Genomic DNA, 18,372 nt, shown 5'->3' with positions numbered 1-18,372 from the left:
ACAAACTTGTGAGATTCGGCAAACCTCAAACGAAGTGGGTAACACCGACCTAATTCTTTTCTAGGTCCCCCTGGAAATCACTTCCCTCCAAAGCTCCCATCTACCAGTGAGGAGTTACAACAACTGCAACTTGGTTCAAATTAGCTTGATTAGTGTACATATGGGACTATGAGAGAACGACGACAGCAGAGGAAGGAAGTATTAACCACCGGCTGGGTGAGATCAAAGAGAGGTACTCAATCATCTTCACTGCTTTCAAATGAAACGAGACAGAATTTGTTAGGAGACAGCCTCTGTAACAATGTGAATGAAATTGTAGAATGGAACTAATGTATATATCCTGAGCATTCATAGGACCCCTTTCACATTCATTTTCCCGATCTGAGCCATGCTGAACCAATCCATGCTGCACTGTCCAACCGGACCAGTCCTGAGTTATAAGAATGCATTCCTTTCAATTTAATATTTACAGCTTCAGCATGCTCGGTTGCTTTTTGATAGAGGAATACACAATTTCAGTACACGGCAAAGGTTTTTAGAAGTTGCAAGTCAAATGTTCTTTGCTCTCTTCGTAACAACTAAAGAGTAAAAATATCTCTACTGATGGGTACTGCAACCTACATTCATGACTTTTTGTTATTCGAAATAACTTCCTTCTTCATTAAACAGTCTTCGCAGGTTCATGAATATTCATGTCAATGATCTTTCATGTTTGCATCCATTTAACTTCAATTTGATTGATTGGATTCCTATCACATGACTCTTCGCAGTGACCGGGTGGTCCGTTACCATGGTGATGAGATGACCAAGATGGGAGGAGCGTCATCACCGTCATCCAATCTCAACAAATTACAAGGAGCAGGACATCTCCTGGATGAATCCCCTCTGGGATCACAATCAGGTCACCAGCTATGATTTCTTAGGAGGATAAAATGGGTTAATGATGTCAAACATGAGGTGATGTGGTTGAGCGTCTGAAGGCGACCGCACACCTTACGATTGGTCTGCGACCTGATTTCAGAATAAAATGTAGTAGAATTTGATACCAATATTGAGACTTGGAATATCTTACTGTGTAATGTTCAAAATTATTGTACCAATACCTATGTTCAAATCTGTGACTATGCTATCATCCTTCTCTGAATAAAAGCAAATTTAATATCTAGGCGTAATGACGTCATAGCAGTTGTACGATTGGCTACGATTTGAAACTAATTTGGCCTTTACTCCAAAATAAAGGCTTGCAATCTTTAAAAATGGTTGTATTAGTATTCTTTCAATTAATTTTAACCTCAAATAAAATGATATGTTCCATTCACATTTTCAGAAAATAATTTCCAAAATCGGAACGCAAGCAGTCGTAAGGTGTGCGGTGGCCTTTGAAGGTAATGATGTATTTTGAACTTCATCTTCCGGAAAGAAGTAAATTCCCCTCTTAGAACTCTATTTTCAAATTACGTGCATACCATGGAAGACCTTTGATATGACATTAATATTCACCCAAGTATATCAATATGGTCATTAGGTGGCTGAATTTTGCAAATTTTCTGATAATCACGATTATGATTATGCTCCTGTAACTGCAACCCCCCCCCCCAAAAAAAATGGTGCAAGATGTAACGCCACAGACACTAGTTTTGACACCTGACAACAAGCACAAAGTGGTGTTGAAACTGTACTGTGATGGTGTTATATTATAGGCCTAAGTAACAATTTACTCTAGCACTTAAGATGTCAAAAATGTTAATTTGCCTCGCGTATCTGATATTTTGAACTTGTACTGCTGTTAATTCAACTCAAAAACTGTACTGGTATTTGGTTTTTCTAACCAACATGGGGCAATTTTAATGGTAGAACACCAATCCAGTTTACAAAGGAAAACACACTTTGTGATGTATGTTCATAATCATTGCTTTATGCCTGGGTATAGATTAAAAGGAAATACTTGTCTTTATTGAAGTAATTAAATGAAAAGGGATTAAAGTGTACTACACCCCTTGCATGAAACACCTTTGATAGTTTGAGTGACAAAAGGTTTTAGTGTAGTCACCATAAATGACTTTGTTTGGCGAAAATATGTAACTTCTTGCAGTGATATTTCAATTCATGTGGACATTACTAGTATAGATACAAAGAGTTACTCAACCCCCTAAAAGTTAATCTAGAGTAGATATGAGATTGCTGCTCAAACTGTAAGACAATTTTATGAAAAAAGAATATATATTTTTTCAATGTTACAAACTTTCTCCCTCTATTTCTGTCTTACTCCATCTCATTTATAATAGCGACGTGAGAGGGACTGGTTATAAGTAAAAGATCTCTCTTTGCACCAACAGTCCCCTGTCTTTTCTTTCCTTCTTTCTTTCACTCTCTCTATCTCTCCCTCTATCACACATACACCCTCCTGCTCTGTTCCACTTCTCCCTTTCTCTTTCGTTCCCCCTCTTCACTCTCTTTGCTTCATCTCTCTCTAAATTAACCTTCCCGTATTTTTCTTCAGACTCTACTCTTGTTACTGCCCTGATCAATTTACATACAGGAATAAAGGAGAGACAATTATTGATATAAAATGCAGACTGAAATCTACGCCATTTCTGTTTAACTCACAAATAAATATTGACACAGAAATACCATCCTACTCTGAAGGTTATCTCAATAAATCCATACAACATGTGAAATATAATTGTTATAGATGTTAAGAAGTATAAAGTACAGTTATGTGTTGTCAAAGACAGTTTGTATTTCAATGAAGGTGAAATATTATATCAGGCATTGCCTTTCTAGAAAATATCTGCTTGTAGTTCATTCCCTCTTCAACATTTCATTCTAGCATAGTCAGAAAGAAAGCGAGACAGAGAGAAGAGAGGGGGGGGGAGGGTGGTTGGCTGTGAACAGATAAAGATAGATTGATATACATATATTTCATTCAAGTTCCATTTGATAAAAATGACAAATAGCCAGCTCATTAATATTAGAGAAGAATTAAATACTATGAAAGAAATTTCTTTACAAAGATGTAAATTAGAAATATAAAATTTGAATAATTTTAACTATGAATTCTATTTATTTTTTCATTTCACTATTAAAGATCATGTAAGTTGAGATGCTGAGTTTGATAAATAAAACAAGCAAATATTCACTCGAGAGAGCTAGGGCTGGTGACTCCACTTGATCTGCAACAAGTGAATTTTCAAGAGTCTATTGATTTCACGAGTCTCATCAAATTCTCATTACTTCCCCCAAAGTCTCACATTTCAATATTACAGGATCTAGAGAGCATTTTGAGAATTCAATAAAAATCTCATCGTTTATCCCATAATTGGGTAAATATTTGCAGCGGCATGACCCGCCAAAATGAGTTGTCACATCACATTGGTGAAACAGACATCAATTTTGATTGGGAGAGAAGCGTTCTTCCTCTCTACATGGGCGTCAACAAGAAAGGTCTCTACGAAGATTGATGCTTATCCTAAAGCTTAGACCAATGAACTCAAAAGGTTTCACTTTCCGCAACTTTGAAACATATTTCTCCCTTTTTTTAAGTCTAAAATCGAAATACCATTAATATTTAATTTAATGTTTTATGATGATGTATATACAGGATGTTTTTTTCAAGGATGTGAATAATGTTAATATGAGATGAAATTAGAAGTACTGAATGGCCAATGGCAATTATCTTTAAAATATGAAAAATACATAATTTCTCTTTTCAATTCAAACTTGATTAACATGGTAAACATTCTGAAAAAAGATAAATCTTTCTTCATTGCTTTAATCATTTCTTTTTCATTTTTGTAAATTTCAAACTATCTACATCATCTTCCCATTGAAGTTACAATAAATTTAACTCTCGAATTAAACTAAATTCCTGAGGATTTATCATCAAAATTAAAATTATTTTTTAAAGATTTACATGTAGATCCCAATCTAAATTGAAGAGTTCGACTGGTCGATACTTTCAACCAATCCTGAATGATTTCAAATTCATGAAAGTTAGAGACCATATTAAGTAGCATCTTGTGAACCTGCCCCTTCTCTGCCAAAAAGAAATAGAATGACTTTGAGAAATAAGCACTTTATAAACATTGTATATTTTTATCATTATGTAGAAGGATAGCCAGCATGTACCTTACATGTACACTGGGCCGACATCAAGAAAGAATGCATGAAAGTGAATCCACAATATTGAATAAATTACAACAAAATCAGATTAAATATGTTTAGGATCAATAGAAACGTGATAATCAACAATGACTTCAGGAAGAAGGGAAAAAAAATGTTAACAGTTTCTCTACATGAGCTAAAGAGCTATTTAATATTCTACACTTTAATATCACTCAATATAGAAAGTAACAACATAAAATAAACATGGTGGGCGGACAGAAAACGCTATTATTAAGACAAATTGCTTGGAAGGGAATATTACTTTTCAATGCAATCACAGACCAAACACAATCTTTGTGTTTTTTTTAACAATTGAGGTATTGTGTTTTTACAATGTCAGGTGGGTGTTATAAAAAGGTGTTCATAAATTACAAGTGACTTTACAAATAAATGGTGAGCCTTTTTAGGAACTAAATCAACATCAATGAAAATCTTGTGTGTATCATTTACCAGGAGAAAAGATCACCAGTCATTCATAAAGTCGCTCAAACGATAAGAACAGCTTTATGAAACACCAAGCTGGGGGTGTTTCACAAAGATTTAAGTATGACTTAAGTCGCACTTAAATGTCAACGCATACGTGATATGCAACGCGCGATCTTATAGATACATACGCAGTAGTGCGCGTCCACATGACACGATCTGACCAATGTGGTCAAAGCTTTCATACCGTACGCAACTCGGTATTTAAGTGCAACTCTAAGTCATACATAAATCTTTGTGAAACACCCCCTGGATTATAAAGCAATGATATTGAAAGAGAGTAACACGTATACGAAAAATGCATGTTGTTGGTTGGCTTTATACCAAATACTGTTTAAAGTACATGTTTTTTTTCTAAATACATCTAGAGACTTTATTCTAAGCTCGAAACAAAATTTAGTTACATGGTCTATCCTTTTTCCAAATAATGTAAAGAATTTATTCTAAGCTTATAATCTTGATCTGCTTTATTAGCATTCCATGTTTTGTAGAACTGGGGGGTGTTTCACAAAGATTTAAGTATGACTTAGAGTCGCACTTAAATGTCTAGTTGCGCGCAGTATAAAAGGCATGACAGCATTGGTCAGATCATGCCAAGAGGACGCGCACTACTGCGTATTGATCAATAAGATTGCGCGTTGCATATCATGTATGCGTCGACATTTAAGTGCGACCTAAGTCATACTTAAATCTTTGTGAAACACCCCCCCCTTCCAGGTCTACAGACGGATATGATGACCTTTGACCTGAGCATCTCACCTGGTGTCCCTGTACTTATAAGAACCCATCTGAGAAAGGAATGTAACCTAGAGGGTCTAGAACACGTTAAACTCTAGACAGGTATATAATCATTCATATCCATTCCATAACAGATATGTGAGCAAATTGTCTCTTGTACATGTAGGACTTTCAAAATTTTATATGAATTGAACTGAATTTATTAGAATGTAACTGGCATTCGCCAATATTTTGTTCAAAACAAGATGTACAAAATAATAAAAAACAAATATACAACTCAAGGAATTTATGCAGATATTTGTTATGTCTTGTGGTTTGAAATTTGAGAATATGGCATGGAAGGACAAAAAACTGAAAACTGTTTCTCCCATTTGCTATACTCTAGTGTAATTCAAATTCAAAGCTAAACGTTTTGAATCTTTATCATTCGAGATTTAAAAAATAAATCCTTCGCTTTAAAAATAAATCCAATTTACAGCTGGTAACTATTCTCAGACGATCTGAATTCATTTTAAAGCTGTGAAGTTTAGAGTGAACCTGTTGGTTCAATTCTTTTGAATCATTCATGTTGATGGGTGGACATGACTGAGTGAATGAAGATAACATGGCTCTATAGTCTTGAGTTATATTGAAGGCTTTGAGTGGTGTTACACTCAAAGGAGCATTTGGTATTTCATATCACATTGTTTGTAAATTTAACAAGATATTATGTCGTTAAGTCTCTCCTTTGACTTAAGTTATGTTACAGTCATACTGACATAACCAACTCCAAATGGACAGATGATATGTCATTGAAAATAGCATTAGTCTTTGGTTGGTATGAAGTCAGAGTTGTTGGTGTCATTCTAGCATTATTTTGCAATCTGTAGAAGTTACTAATTAAATTCATTGATATTGCTAGAAGTCTTACCTCCATTTATGGGGCACAAATCCTAGGCACTTATCACCACAGCTCAAACATGGCTGCCCTTTATCTACCTCCTCAAAGGCTGAATTCTGAAAAGAAAACAAAAACTAAAGATTAATAAGATCTTCCAAAAGAATTAAGACATGTATGACGACGATGATGCAGTCACTGCACAATGCTGACCAGGATGGTGATGATGATGATGATGATGATAGTGATGTCAATGATGATGATGGTGGTGATGGTGATGAAGGTGATTGTAATAATAGAGATAATGATGAAGCATCAGTGAAATATCATTTCAATTATAATACATTTAAAAACTGGTCCATCTCTGTTTTTCATGACAGAGCATTAAGGTTTATCTTGAATTCTTTTGATAGTACATACTCCTATATATTCCTTTATCATTAAAGATGGCACCGGGAGCCCTCCCTGTCCCCCTACCAGAGATTCCAAGACATAATCCCTCAGAGGATGACAGAAGACCACCATCATATTACCTGATGGCTACATACAGATCACCCAGCAAGATAAAATGGTATTTCTGTGGGTGATTTCATTAAGAGCTAGAGATAGTACAACACATTAAGACATCACAACAAGAAAGTACAAAAAGTTAGTGAACATTGTACAGAGGAGTTATTGGTTAATCATGTAGTATATAAAACCATTGCTATCTACTGCTGATGTTAACACATTATCAACACAAGTGGATTTTACTCAGTTGGTGTAAAAAAATCGTCTCTTAAAATAACCTACATTCATGTATGAGTTTCCATACTGAGGAAGTTCAACTAGCTAAACTTGTTATATCAGCAAAGTTTGGAATGTTGCCAACCGCATTTTTTTCAAGACCTATTATTACATGTGAAGGAAATGCCCATGCTCGTAACACTTCAGATAGAATCAGGAAGTAATAAAAAGTATCCTTCAATAAATTAGGATCATGTTTGGAGGCTTCTAAGAATGTCTCAGAAGGGTGACACGACATTTTCTCTTGCGACATTTGCTCCTGCGACATTTGCTCTTGTGACATTTCCTCCTGCGACATTTTCTCCAGTGTTAATATCTCAGACGGCATAGGGTTAGAGTTAGGATTGTAAATAGAGATGTTGGTTCAGAATAATGTAAGGACAAGGATTGGGGTTTGTTTAGTTTTGGAGGTTTGGTTTTATAATTGGCTTAAAGTGCAGCTTTTCCATCAGGGCAATTGTCGCCTGAGCATGGAACCCTTAGAAGAAAAACCCAATATTAAGGACATGACCTACTGCATTGGTTGCTTCCTGCCCCTATATTGCATTTGGAATCTAATAACCCAATCCTTGATTGATGTGATCTGATTGGTTCGGGGTAAGGGTAGTGATTCATGTCCTCCAATAATTGAATTAATCAATCTTTGAAATGATTATAGGGAACAGGACACTACATTCAAAGTACTGCAACATAATTGGACAGAATGTCACTGATGAACCATCAACACTGCAAATTTATTGATAACCGTTGTGGCCCAGTGGATTAGTCTTCGGACTTTGAAAACGAGGGTCGTGGGTTCGAATCCCAGCCATTGCGTTATTTCCTTCAGCAAGAAACTGATCCACAATGTGCTACACTCAACCCAGGTGAGGTAAATGGGTACCGGTAGGAAGTAATTCCTCAAGAAGCTATGTCCGCTGTGAACGCCTAGCTTAGCCGGGTAATATAGGAGTGCCTTGAGCACCTAACAAGGTGGATATGTGCGCAATATAAATACCCTATATTATTATAACCTATATTCTTGTCTTCCATACACTGTAAAATCAGAGATTTTAGAAGTGTGTAGAGAGGACTTCATCAAGCATTATGACATAACCGTAGATATTGATATTTATTTAGTGTATAAGACCCATGTACGCCATCGTTAAATTAATAGGTCAATGCCTATTTGTGTTGTATCAACTTTTTTATTGTCATTAATTTTCAAACTATGTGGTGTACAACATATGAGGGTGTGTGTGGTCCTCTCGGAGCATAGACCAGTGCTGATCATCATCACATTCAAAAATGTAAATATTTGTAATATGCAAGCAAAAACCCTTCCAGAAATAAGTAACTTGACAAAATAAAAAACAAAATCATTCATTCATTTGAGAAAATTTGTGGCATTGTTCATTTGAATACATATAGTAGTAATTTGACCAAAATGTAAAAAAAAAATATTGATTTAACAAAAATACAAAGTGATGTTTAAAAAAGTAAAAATATAATTTTGATAAAAATGCTAAACTGTTGATTTTAAAACAGTTACAGCAACCCCATGCACCCATGGAAGAAGATATTTCTTACTCAGTTTTGAGTTGGTAATGCTGTAACTTATCTCAGAAGAAATCACATACAGATCAAAGGTAACTGATAGACATAAATAGAAACTACACAATCGGGTTCATCCGAAAGGCTACAAATATTAAGTTGAAGCTATACCAGTCAATCATTATGGCAAGAAGTGTAGAAGGCTTTTCTATTTAACATACAGGAAATGAAGTTATCTGTGAAATGACAGGAATGACTTAGATAATTTAATACCTGCAAGGTATTCTTTACTTGGAGTAATTAATCATACACAAACTTTACATTAATGTGCTATTATCTGGTAATACTGTAGTAATACTTTTCATTGGTATAATATACATACTGTAGCTGTGTAATTGTTTTTTTTTCAAAATCTAATCCAACGGTTAATTACATCAACTTCAGTAATTTAGTGTACACAAAACTCTGAGGCTCAGCAACATACCGTTATATTGTCATGTGAACATATCTACTATGGAAATGTATACCAGGCAATTGGCCATGACCATGGTCATACCTCTCATAGTTTCAACACAAAAAACCTCCTGGATTGTACAACCATGGACTACATATGGTGAACCTGATACAATTACCTGGTGACAACTATATCTACTTTGTTGATGACAGATCTGAACAAAATATCTTGAGGTTCATATTTCATCTTCGGTATACTCAAAGACAATTTGATTCTTATGTTGGTGGCACATGATTTTATTCAAATGGATTATCAAAATATCTATGACTAAATTAATGTCTTTAATTAATCAGTTCTGTGATACCTCTATCTCAAACTGCATTCTCTTAGAAAATGGAAGTTATGGCTTCTTGCACATTTTCATATTGTTTTATTTTTCTTCTTATAATGCAGATTTGTTGGGGCCTTTGTATTTGATAAATTACAAGAAAATGAAACTTATCACATGTATGTAGACCTGACTACAATTCCAAATAATTAGACCACAAATTTTCATCATACTCTTATGACCCTGAAGAAAATCAAAATCTTCAAATACCAAGGAGACCCAAACAGGACACTAATCTATGTAATGACAATGTCTTTGAGAAACCTTCTTGCAATGAAGATGATGGTGCAGGATAAAGCCTTGATAGACAGTAATGAGTTCTACAGGAGGAGACATTCTGATGTAAACTTGGATGTAAGCCTGGGGAGCGTTTCATGAAAGGACTTGTCGGACGTTTTATCCGACAAGTCCCATTTTATCCGACAGTTACCATGGTAACAGTGCCTTACAGCCAATCAGAGTCAGAGAAAGATGTCAGATCTGACAACTTGTCGGACAAAAATGTTGATGAAATACTCCCCTGGAGTGGTATCAAACCTATTTACTGTCATCATTCATCAAGCATACATGTGTTGCTAAGGATAGGCCTATTCTATACCTGCTACGACAGAATACTATTGAAGAAAGAAGTTGGGGGAAAACAAGGAGGAAAGAGAATAGGGAGGATGAAGATGACGAAGTGGAGAGCAGAGGATGAGGAAGGGATTGAGGAGAATGAAGTGATGGATAGAGGAAGATGAGGAGGTGGATGGGGAGATGGTATATTGAAGTGGAGGAAAAGGAGTAATGGGCCAAAGAACAAATAGAAACTTTGAGGTGCTTGTGGATGGGAAAGAGTAAAGAGAGAGGAAGAGGTGGAGGGAGCATTATTGGTAATACATTAATGGAAGTAAATCTAAATAAATAACAGACTGGCTACCATTACTATCTTCTTACATACCAGACTAGGTATATTCTCATTTTCAAGTCCAAGCACTAGGATTCTCATCCATTTTAGGACATTCTGTTATTTCTGGTGTTCTGTTACATAGGACCAATGACCTTGGGGCGGAATACTGTCAAATATAAACACATCATGGATTTGTTTGACATAGAGTAAACATCATCATTATTCTCTGAGCATCCTGGGAGAGCTGACCTTTGACCTGACATTCAGAGTGACATTGAGATTTGTATAACATGATGGTACTAGAGATCAAGACTAGCACACCCAGAGCAGGGCCATCAAACAGTTGTTGTGAAACCATCCATCTTTCAACAAAATATCAATATTGAAACATTAAGATATGTTACTAGCAAATGGCAAAGAAATCCAGCCTTGGAAGGACTGGGTGTCACAAAATACTTTTTCCCAAAAAAAATCTTATATCTGTAAACCAATATACTTATTTGATGTATCTTGGGGGAGGGGGTATGTTTAAAAAAGGTCAGCTTGTTTTGGACCTTGCTACTGGATTGGGGTCATGTTGGCATCAATATCTCTCAAAAGCAAGGCAACAAGAAAAATGAAAGAAAAAGAAACCAGGGCAGCAGATGACCTTATACTGTGATTAGATATCCACATCTTACTCACTTGCTTTTATTCTTGGAATAGGCCTATCAAGTATCATCCCTGTTGAGAATGATAAAAAGCTAGATTTGCAAACTTTTCGTCTCAGTCATCATGACATGAAAAACATGATTTCCCTTTTTCATCTAGGGTACATAAAAATATGTTATACATGAAAAGCAGAATTGTGAACTTTTAATCTTCTGTCCGACATGGCAGGGAAAAGGATTTTTCCTTCCATATAGATATAAAGAAAGGTGAAATGTGAAAACTGGAAAAAGTAGAACTGTGAACTTGTGACCTTCTGTCGGACATGGTAGGAGGAAACATAATTGCCTGATTTCATGTTGCTAAAAAATGTGTGAGACAGGTGCAGCGGAGGATGAACACGGTGATGGCCCTCTTCCAATCCTAGTGATAAAAAACATGTTCCCTACTGACTCAATACTAATCACACAATTACCATGGTATAGACGACATGGGGAAGGACAAGGACTTGGATTTCATGATGACAGCCACAAAGTCAGTGTGATAGAGGCCAGCAGACGCTTCCAACATCACTATGAACATCGGAAAACATGAGGATAAAAACCTTCAGAGCTGAAAAGGGGTTACCGCATGAGATTTTACATCGTATTAGAGGCATTCTGGTTCCAAACTTAGTGATATCCATGATTGAATCATTTGTAAGGTGTAAAAAAGACATTAGAGATATCAGTTGGAAGTGATGTGGGTTAGTGCCCTCTGTTTCTAAAGAAGACAAATATTCCTTGAGCTTCAACCATACAGCTTGAATACTTGTTTTACTGTAAATATGAAACACATTACCTGTAAGAACTATCACAATGCTACAAATCATTTCTTAAAAAACACAAACTATTCCATCACCTACGAGTCACAAGGGCCTTCACTTTCAGTCATAAAAATACTTCATACCTGAAATACTGAAAGGGTACGACTCCAGAATAATAGTGGTTTAAAATCCTCACATCACATCTCACATACATATTTCACTATGCCACCTATTTCACATAATATTATAAAAAATCTTTATTTTCTAAAATATAACAATTTTTGGATGATATATCAATTTATATCTCTACAATTTATCCATTAATATCACCGAGATATCTCTATTAGGCATTTGAAAAAGTTGCGCCATTGTCTAGTGAATAATGGAGTGATCATTAAGTGTAATGAAAAGTTAATCAGCAACAAGTCTGGCAAGATGACCAGCTTTTTTGGTTTCGGTAACTTCCCTATACGGCAAAAAACTGATCATCATTTAGCCAGGGTAGGTAGGTAACCATTCCTTGAAGTGCTATACAAAAGCCAGGTTAGTAGATTTGGAGTGTCACATGAGCATGCATCAATACTGTAGAACAATAAGAAACCACAAATTCTTCAAGAATACAAAACAATAATTACCTGCCTCTTCTTTATGTTATGTGACAGAATGCTCTTGACACTGAAAGCTCGTCTCAATTTTCTAAACATCTTGGTATTGAAGATGAACACATATGAACAATCACTTTTCATCTAGCAGTAGCATCCAAAAGTTTGATTGGTAAAACTTTATACCCATTGGGTTTGCTTTTCAGTTACAAAAAAACCCATATGAACTAAAGTTTTGATACTGCTATAAGAAGATAGACAAAGACATCATACGGCTAATCCTTGAGTTATAACTCCAAGCGTCAAGAATTGATGGTTCTGAGAGAATTGATCCATAAATATGTAGCCAATGATCCAAAAGCAATAAAAGACTCTACAAGCACAAGATTGGAAGTTAATCGTCTTCCAAAAGTTCTGGCTGAAGACACTGTAGCCTATACACAAAATGCAAGTTTGAAGGCAAATAAGCATCAGGGTTTGATAAAAACCTCTATACCATGACAAAGTTCTGGACCAGAGACGCACAGGTGACACTCCCGGGATATGTAGTTCAACTTGACGAGATGTAATAAAAGTTGAGAACTTGTTTACAACTTTCCCCAATGAGGAGGGAAAGAATACAAATCAGCACACACAATATATCCAGGGATCACCTTCACAAGACCGCTCCATCACTCAACCGAGGAAAGTTTGGAAGGCAAGTACACTTTCTCTCTATAACCCTGGAACCTATGAAAGAAAGAGAGAAGCAGAGAGAGAAAGAGAGAGAGACAGATAGACAGAGAGAGAGAGACAGAGAAACATAAGAAGCTTTCAGACTGACTCGATCCCCCAAATACACAGAGATTTAAGAGAACCCGTTCAGAACCCAAAATACCCAACAATGAACTTCCCCATTCGTACCCACCCGAACCGGACATTATAAGGTTTTCAAAGTAAATGAGCATCCATAGAATGGTCTATGCAACAGATGGGGCACTAATTTGACATACAGGACCATACTCCAGAGTACTCTTGGGATGGGAAAGTGCTTGTTATCTGCCTTTACAATGCAAAAATATCCTTAACCTTGGAAAAATTCCTGCAAACTTCTCACAATTTGGAAAAGGACTTTTATTAGCAAGCATTTTCTTCCTTTCAAGGATATTATCACATGTCACTTATACCGTGTTTACACATTGACTCGGCTCGGGTGTTGAATCCGCGAGCCAGGTTAAACACTGCGAAGAAGGGATCAGAGATCGCGTTTATACGTACATATAAAAAGGCGAGTTCAACACGGTTCGCGGATCTCGAACGGAAGAAGAATTATGACGTCGCAAATTAAACGCGGGAAATTCACCGCCGGAATCGAATCTTGTCCGTGCGAACAACAACAATGCCAAAAGTGAAAGCGCGCGCAGTGACCTGGTCAAGAGAGTTCGACACGGCTTTCTGTTCACACACGAAAAAATTGCCGAGTCTGACTCGGCGCGGGTTGAAACCTACGATTTTGGAGGATCAAAAAAGCCGTGTTCGACACGGCTCGCGGATCACACTGATCGCGTTTACACAGCATAAAATTGCCGTGTTGAGCACGGCTCGCGTGTCGAACCCCTGAGCCATGTCACTGTGTAAACACGGTATTAATATCATACTACACAGCAGACTCACTTGGAATTCCTCTGATTGGGGTAAATTTCAGGAACAAGGAATACGAGATATTTTCAGTTTAGGAAAGTTTAGTTGGTCTAAAAGTATCGAAAGAGAGAGAGAGCTCGCACAGTCTCTTTCCCTCCGGCATACCAACAAATCACCATAACGACCCCTCTAACTTGGCCTGGTCTTGGCAATGACTTGGCAGCCACACAGAGCTACATAAACCCGGTGGGAGAAGACTTATTTTGAGAACAACTTAAATGAACTCATGCAGACTGACACAAATTCTTTCTTTCCTCCTCCCCTTTACCCCCCCCCCTCCCCCTCTCTTGACCCCATCCCTCTCTGAATCTGTTTCTCCATGTGTGCCTATCGTTTTTGGTCTCAATTTACTTTTTAAACCCCATTTGATGAGAAAAGAAGAAATAATGGGGACATTGTGGTCTAGTGGTAATGACTCTTGTCTTTCGATCTGAGTGACATAGGTTTGATTCCCAGCCATGCCGTGTTTCCCTTCAGCAAGAAAGTACCCACACGCACAGACTTGCAACAGTTTATATAGCATTAAAAACCCGGAAGTGGTACGGAAGCGATCTGTGCCGACTTGCGTAGGCACTGTGCGTGATGTGTGCAGGGACCAGAGGCGTCGATCCTGGGGGGGCAGGGGGGGCGATCGCCCCACCAATGAAAATATTGGGGGGGCAAACATATCATTTTGCCCCCCCAATAATTCCGGATATGGAAAAAAAACAAGATTGTAATGTTCAGCAAGCGAGAATGAGATACACAACTCGTTCTTTATTTAAAATCGTGCTCAAAATGCCCGCTTTTCTGATTGGAATATAAAAATTTTCAGCTCGCGCTTCGCGCTCGCATCATTTATGTAGCAAAAACCCATACTTTTTTATGATTAAATAGGTGAATGCAAATGTCCCGTTTTCACTTTAAAGCTTCAAAAGAACTCCTGCTTCGATTTGCAATCATCTTTTCTTGGATATATATCTTGTTCTTTATCAAAAACGTCCAGTAAACTGTCATTTTTTTTCAGATCGAAAAATCAAAATTTTCAGCTCGCGCTTCGCGCTCGCATCTATTCTTCTTTTAGATGCCAATTTTAATCATTGGTACAAAAAATGCTTAGAATATCAAGCTTTCAGGTCAGGATATAATAATTTTTTTTAAGCTCACTCTCGGCACTCGTACTATCTGTGTAGTGATGTATCCTACTCATGAGTTACTACAAACAGTTCTAAACAGGCACCCTTTTCCTGCCAGTATACTAAAAAAAAATCAGCTCGCGCTTCGCGCTCGCCTTAATTTGTTGGTGAGATACGTGACTGTGTCTCATATGTCATATATATGTGTGTGTGTGTGTGTGTGTGCATATATATACATATATGTGTGTGTGTTCGTGTGTATGTGTGGGTGTCTTGTACGATCCAGCGCCTTTGGAACATTAATGATTTTGCCCCCCCAATCTGAAAAATGGATCGACGCCCCTGGCAGGGACCCTGGTTCGAACCCGATGAAGTGTTTTTTTTTTTCGGGGAGGGGGGTGAATATATTTTGGCTTTTTCTTTAAATTATATTCCTCCCCGTTCCTACCCAGCTTTATTCTCTTTTTTTTACTTTCATGTGAATTTCTATTTAGGCCTGTATTATTAAATCATGGAGCTATGAATAAATCTTACTTCTTCTTAATCACTTATTTTCAGGTTCTTGATTACACTTATTTGGGCAGAGGTGGGAAAGGAAGGGAGTTAAAGGTCAAGTGCACATCAAAAAAAAATTCTTTGAATAGAGAAATTTCCCTTTTTTAACACAAAACAGTTAAATACACAAAACAATGGTATGCAAATAGAGTTGATTATGTCATTCACATCACATTACTTTCTAAATTTTGGTTGCATTTTATTATATCAATTTTAGCAAATTTGTTATAAAAACTCTTCGAGTCACAATAGGTTACATTCATGGAAACTACAAATGTTAATGGAGGAATTAAAATCTCTCAAAATTTGTGAAAGAAAATGAGAAAATCAAAATAAAATATACATGTCATGAACAGGTATCAAACAAAAAAAAATACACAAGAAATTAGAGTGTGTGTGACATAATCAGTTCTGTAATTTGCACCTTGACCAAGATGAGCATATAATTGTTTAATGAAATTAGGCAAATTTCTCAATGTCAATATTATAATATTTTTTAAATTTTGAATCATAATGTTTATTAAATTTTCTGCAATACTTTATTTTTCTTTGAATTCAAATTACTTTTTTGTTGGGGTGGACTTCTCCTTTACTCTTTGCATGGAATGTAGGGAATGCACATTAATATTTATCCACGAACAAAATTGTCTTAAAGTGTGCAAATCAGTAATTGGACACATGTTCACTTTCCTTTCATCCAGGCCACTCCCTCACATCCACCAGGTTCACAGTCTTACAACAAAAATGATGAATTAATCATAATACCATCACACCATAGCTCCATGATCACACAACATTCACACAGTGCTTCGCAACAAATATTTCACTTCTGTTCACACATGCAATAATTACTGTGGAAAACAAAAACAAAGCATAGCCACATTCGAATACCATTTAAAAGGACAAATATATTATAACTTTTGAGAAAAAAATTGTGAACATACATAAACACTTAACCTTCAGCACATTGGATAACATTAACAGAGTTGCTTGAGAACAAAATATAATTATGGGGCATTGCAAGAAACTTATGTTCAATTGCAAATCAACTACATGTTTGTGTTTAAGCAAAGGACTTAACCTTGATTTTGGAATATGTGAATGAGTAGAAAGTTTCTTGCAATGCACCATTAGTAACATTAAAACTGTTCTTTGGTTTTAAATTGTGTATTCTTATTTTTGTCAAGCTGTATTCCTGTCAAAGTCAGTATTCTTAGTCCTCTCCAAAACTGTGCTCAAATTTTCTTGTTTCCAATATCGATAAAGATCAATTTTCTGTTGTATCATTTATCACTTCAAAATTTGCAAATGAAAAATGGCTTTGTCCAAATCAGTCCGACAAGTACATGATGGATCATCTCCCAGAATGAAGTAGCAAGCAGGGACCAGAGTCAGCAAGTGTGCATATCTGTGTGTAGAAGAGACAAAAAAAGAGATAAATAGTCTAAATTACTAAATAATCATTCAAATTACATGTATGAATTATTTTACATGTACATGTAGTACTGTACTGTCTGCGACAGCCACATTTTTCTTTATTTGAAAAAAATGGTTTATAAATACTACTGAGTACGGTAGTACCAAACTTTTTAGTTGACTCTAAATTGTTTATATTCTATAGAGTAGACTGTCTAAAATAATCATCATTTTATTATTACCCGCAGCCTGTGGCAAAAATCATCATGGGACTCAACTTTGACTAGGCCTAATTATTAAGAAAAAGGTTAGGCCTTAACTTATTTTAAACATAAATCAAGAAATATCTCAATCTATAAAAACTTGATAATCATTAAATAAATTTTAGAAGACATCTACTTATTGAGCTTCGTTTATATTAAGTCTTAATTACAAAAAAAAAACAGGTCCACCGTCCAGTCACAAATAATGCGAGCCATCTGTCATCCTTACATAAGTTTCAACGTATGGGACCAAAGACGAAATCCTACCAACCCACGACGAACGCAAATTTAGCATTATTTCGCGCCATCGTAGAGTGAACGCGAAGGTTACTTCCGGGTAAAACTAAATTTCTTGATTTTTAGGGTATCATTTTCTCTAAAATAAAAATATAAGGTGAGATTGCATCAAATTGGTTCTGACATATTTTGAACAGTGACTTTTCTTCTTTATAAAAAACCCCGATCGAAACAATTTGGTTATGTAGCAAAATAAGCATCAATTAAACAGGTAAAAATGGTAGCTTGAAAATGTCGAAATATGAAAAATTATATATCAAAATGTAGATGAAGGCCTTGAGAATAACTTACCACAATTCGTTTCGACGTAAACTGAAGTTAGCGACCAGTACAGAGCTATAACTTCAGCCCATCCAAATCACTGGGAAAATCAAGCCAAATTGATCGCACGTTTTCCTTTGGAGACCGCTAGAGGGCCACTGAATAAATCTTCGTGAATATGCTCATTATCGCGCGAGCTGCGGTCTGACTGTATTCTTTATCATAAAGCAAAATGTAAATGTCATTAACAGTCAATGAATCATATTGGGTGAGGTAGCTCAGCTTAAATATGTCAGTTGGATGACTTGTGAAGCACGGTCCATTTACCCCCATCCAATATCAATGACGTACCCCATCACCTACTGAACATTCTCAGTCCCATATGTTTGATACAGGGAATATAGGATGCAGTAGTCAA

At 36.3% G+C, this 18,372-nt stretch overlaps 1 protein-coding gene and 1 long non-coding RNA gene across 3 annotated transcripts in view; both read right to left on the bottom strand.

Moving 5' to 3' along the window:
* Positions 1 to 12,473, bottom strand: part of LOC121413346 (prickle planar cell polarity protein 3-B-like) — a 62,885-nt gene extending 50,412 nt beyond the window's left edge. For both annotated transcript variants that reach the window (XM_041606131.1, XM_041606132.1), the window contains exons 1-2: positions 12,401 to 12,473; positions 6,296 to 6,381 (exon numbers count right to left, since the gene is read on the bottom strand). In XM_041606131.1, coding sequence (XP_041462065.1) covers positions 6,296 to 6,381; positions 12,401 to 12,469 — 155 coding nt within the window. In that variant the 5' untranslated portion in view covers positions 12,470 to 12,473. The remainder of the gene's footprint in view (positions 1 to 6,295; positions 6,382 to 12,400) is intronic.
* Positions 12,474 to 16,610: 4,137 nt separating this feature from the next.
* On the bottom strand, positions 16,611 to 18,160 carry LOC121412544. Its single transcript, XR_005969632.1, has 2 exons — positions 17,985 to 18,160; positions 16,611 to 17,125 (listed from the first exon to the last, which is right to left on the bottom strand). It is a non-coding gene; the product is annotated as an uncharacterized LOC121412544 (long non-coding RNA).
* Positions 18,161 to 18,372: the final 212 nt, after the last annotated feature.

The sequence above is a fragment of the Lytechinus variegatus genome, chromosome 4, assembly GCF_018143015.1.
Source record: "Lytechinus variegatus isolate NC3 chromosome 4, Lvar_3.0, whole genome shotgun sequence".
Classification (NCBI taxonomy): Eukaryota; Metazoa; Echinodermata; class Echinoidea; order Temnopleuroida; family Toxopneustidae; genus Lytechinus; species Lytechinus variegatus.
The sequence above is the reverse complement of the archived record's forward strand: the minus strand, read 5'-3'. Positions and strand labels throughout refer to the sequence as shown.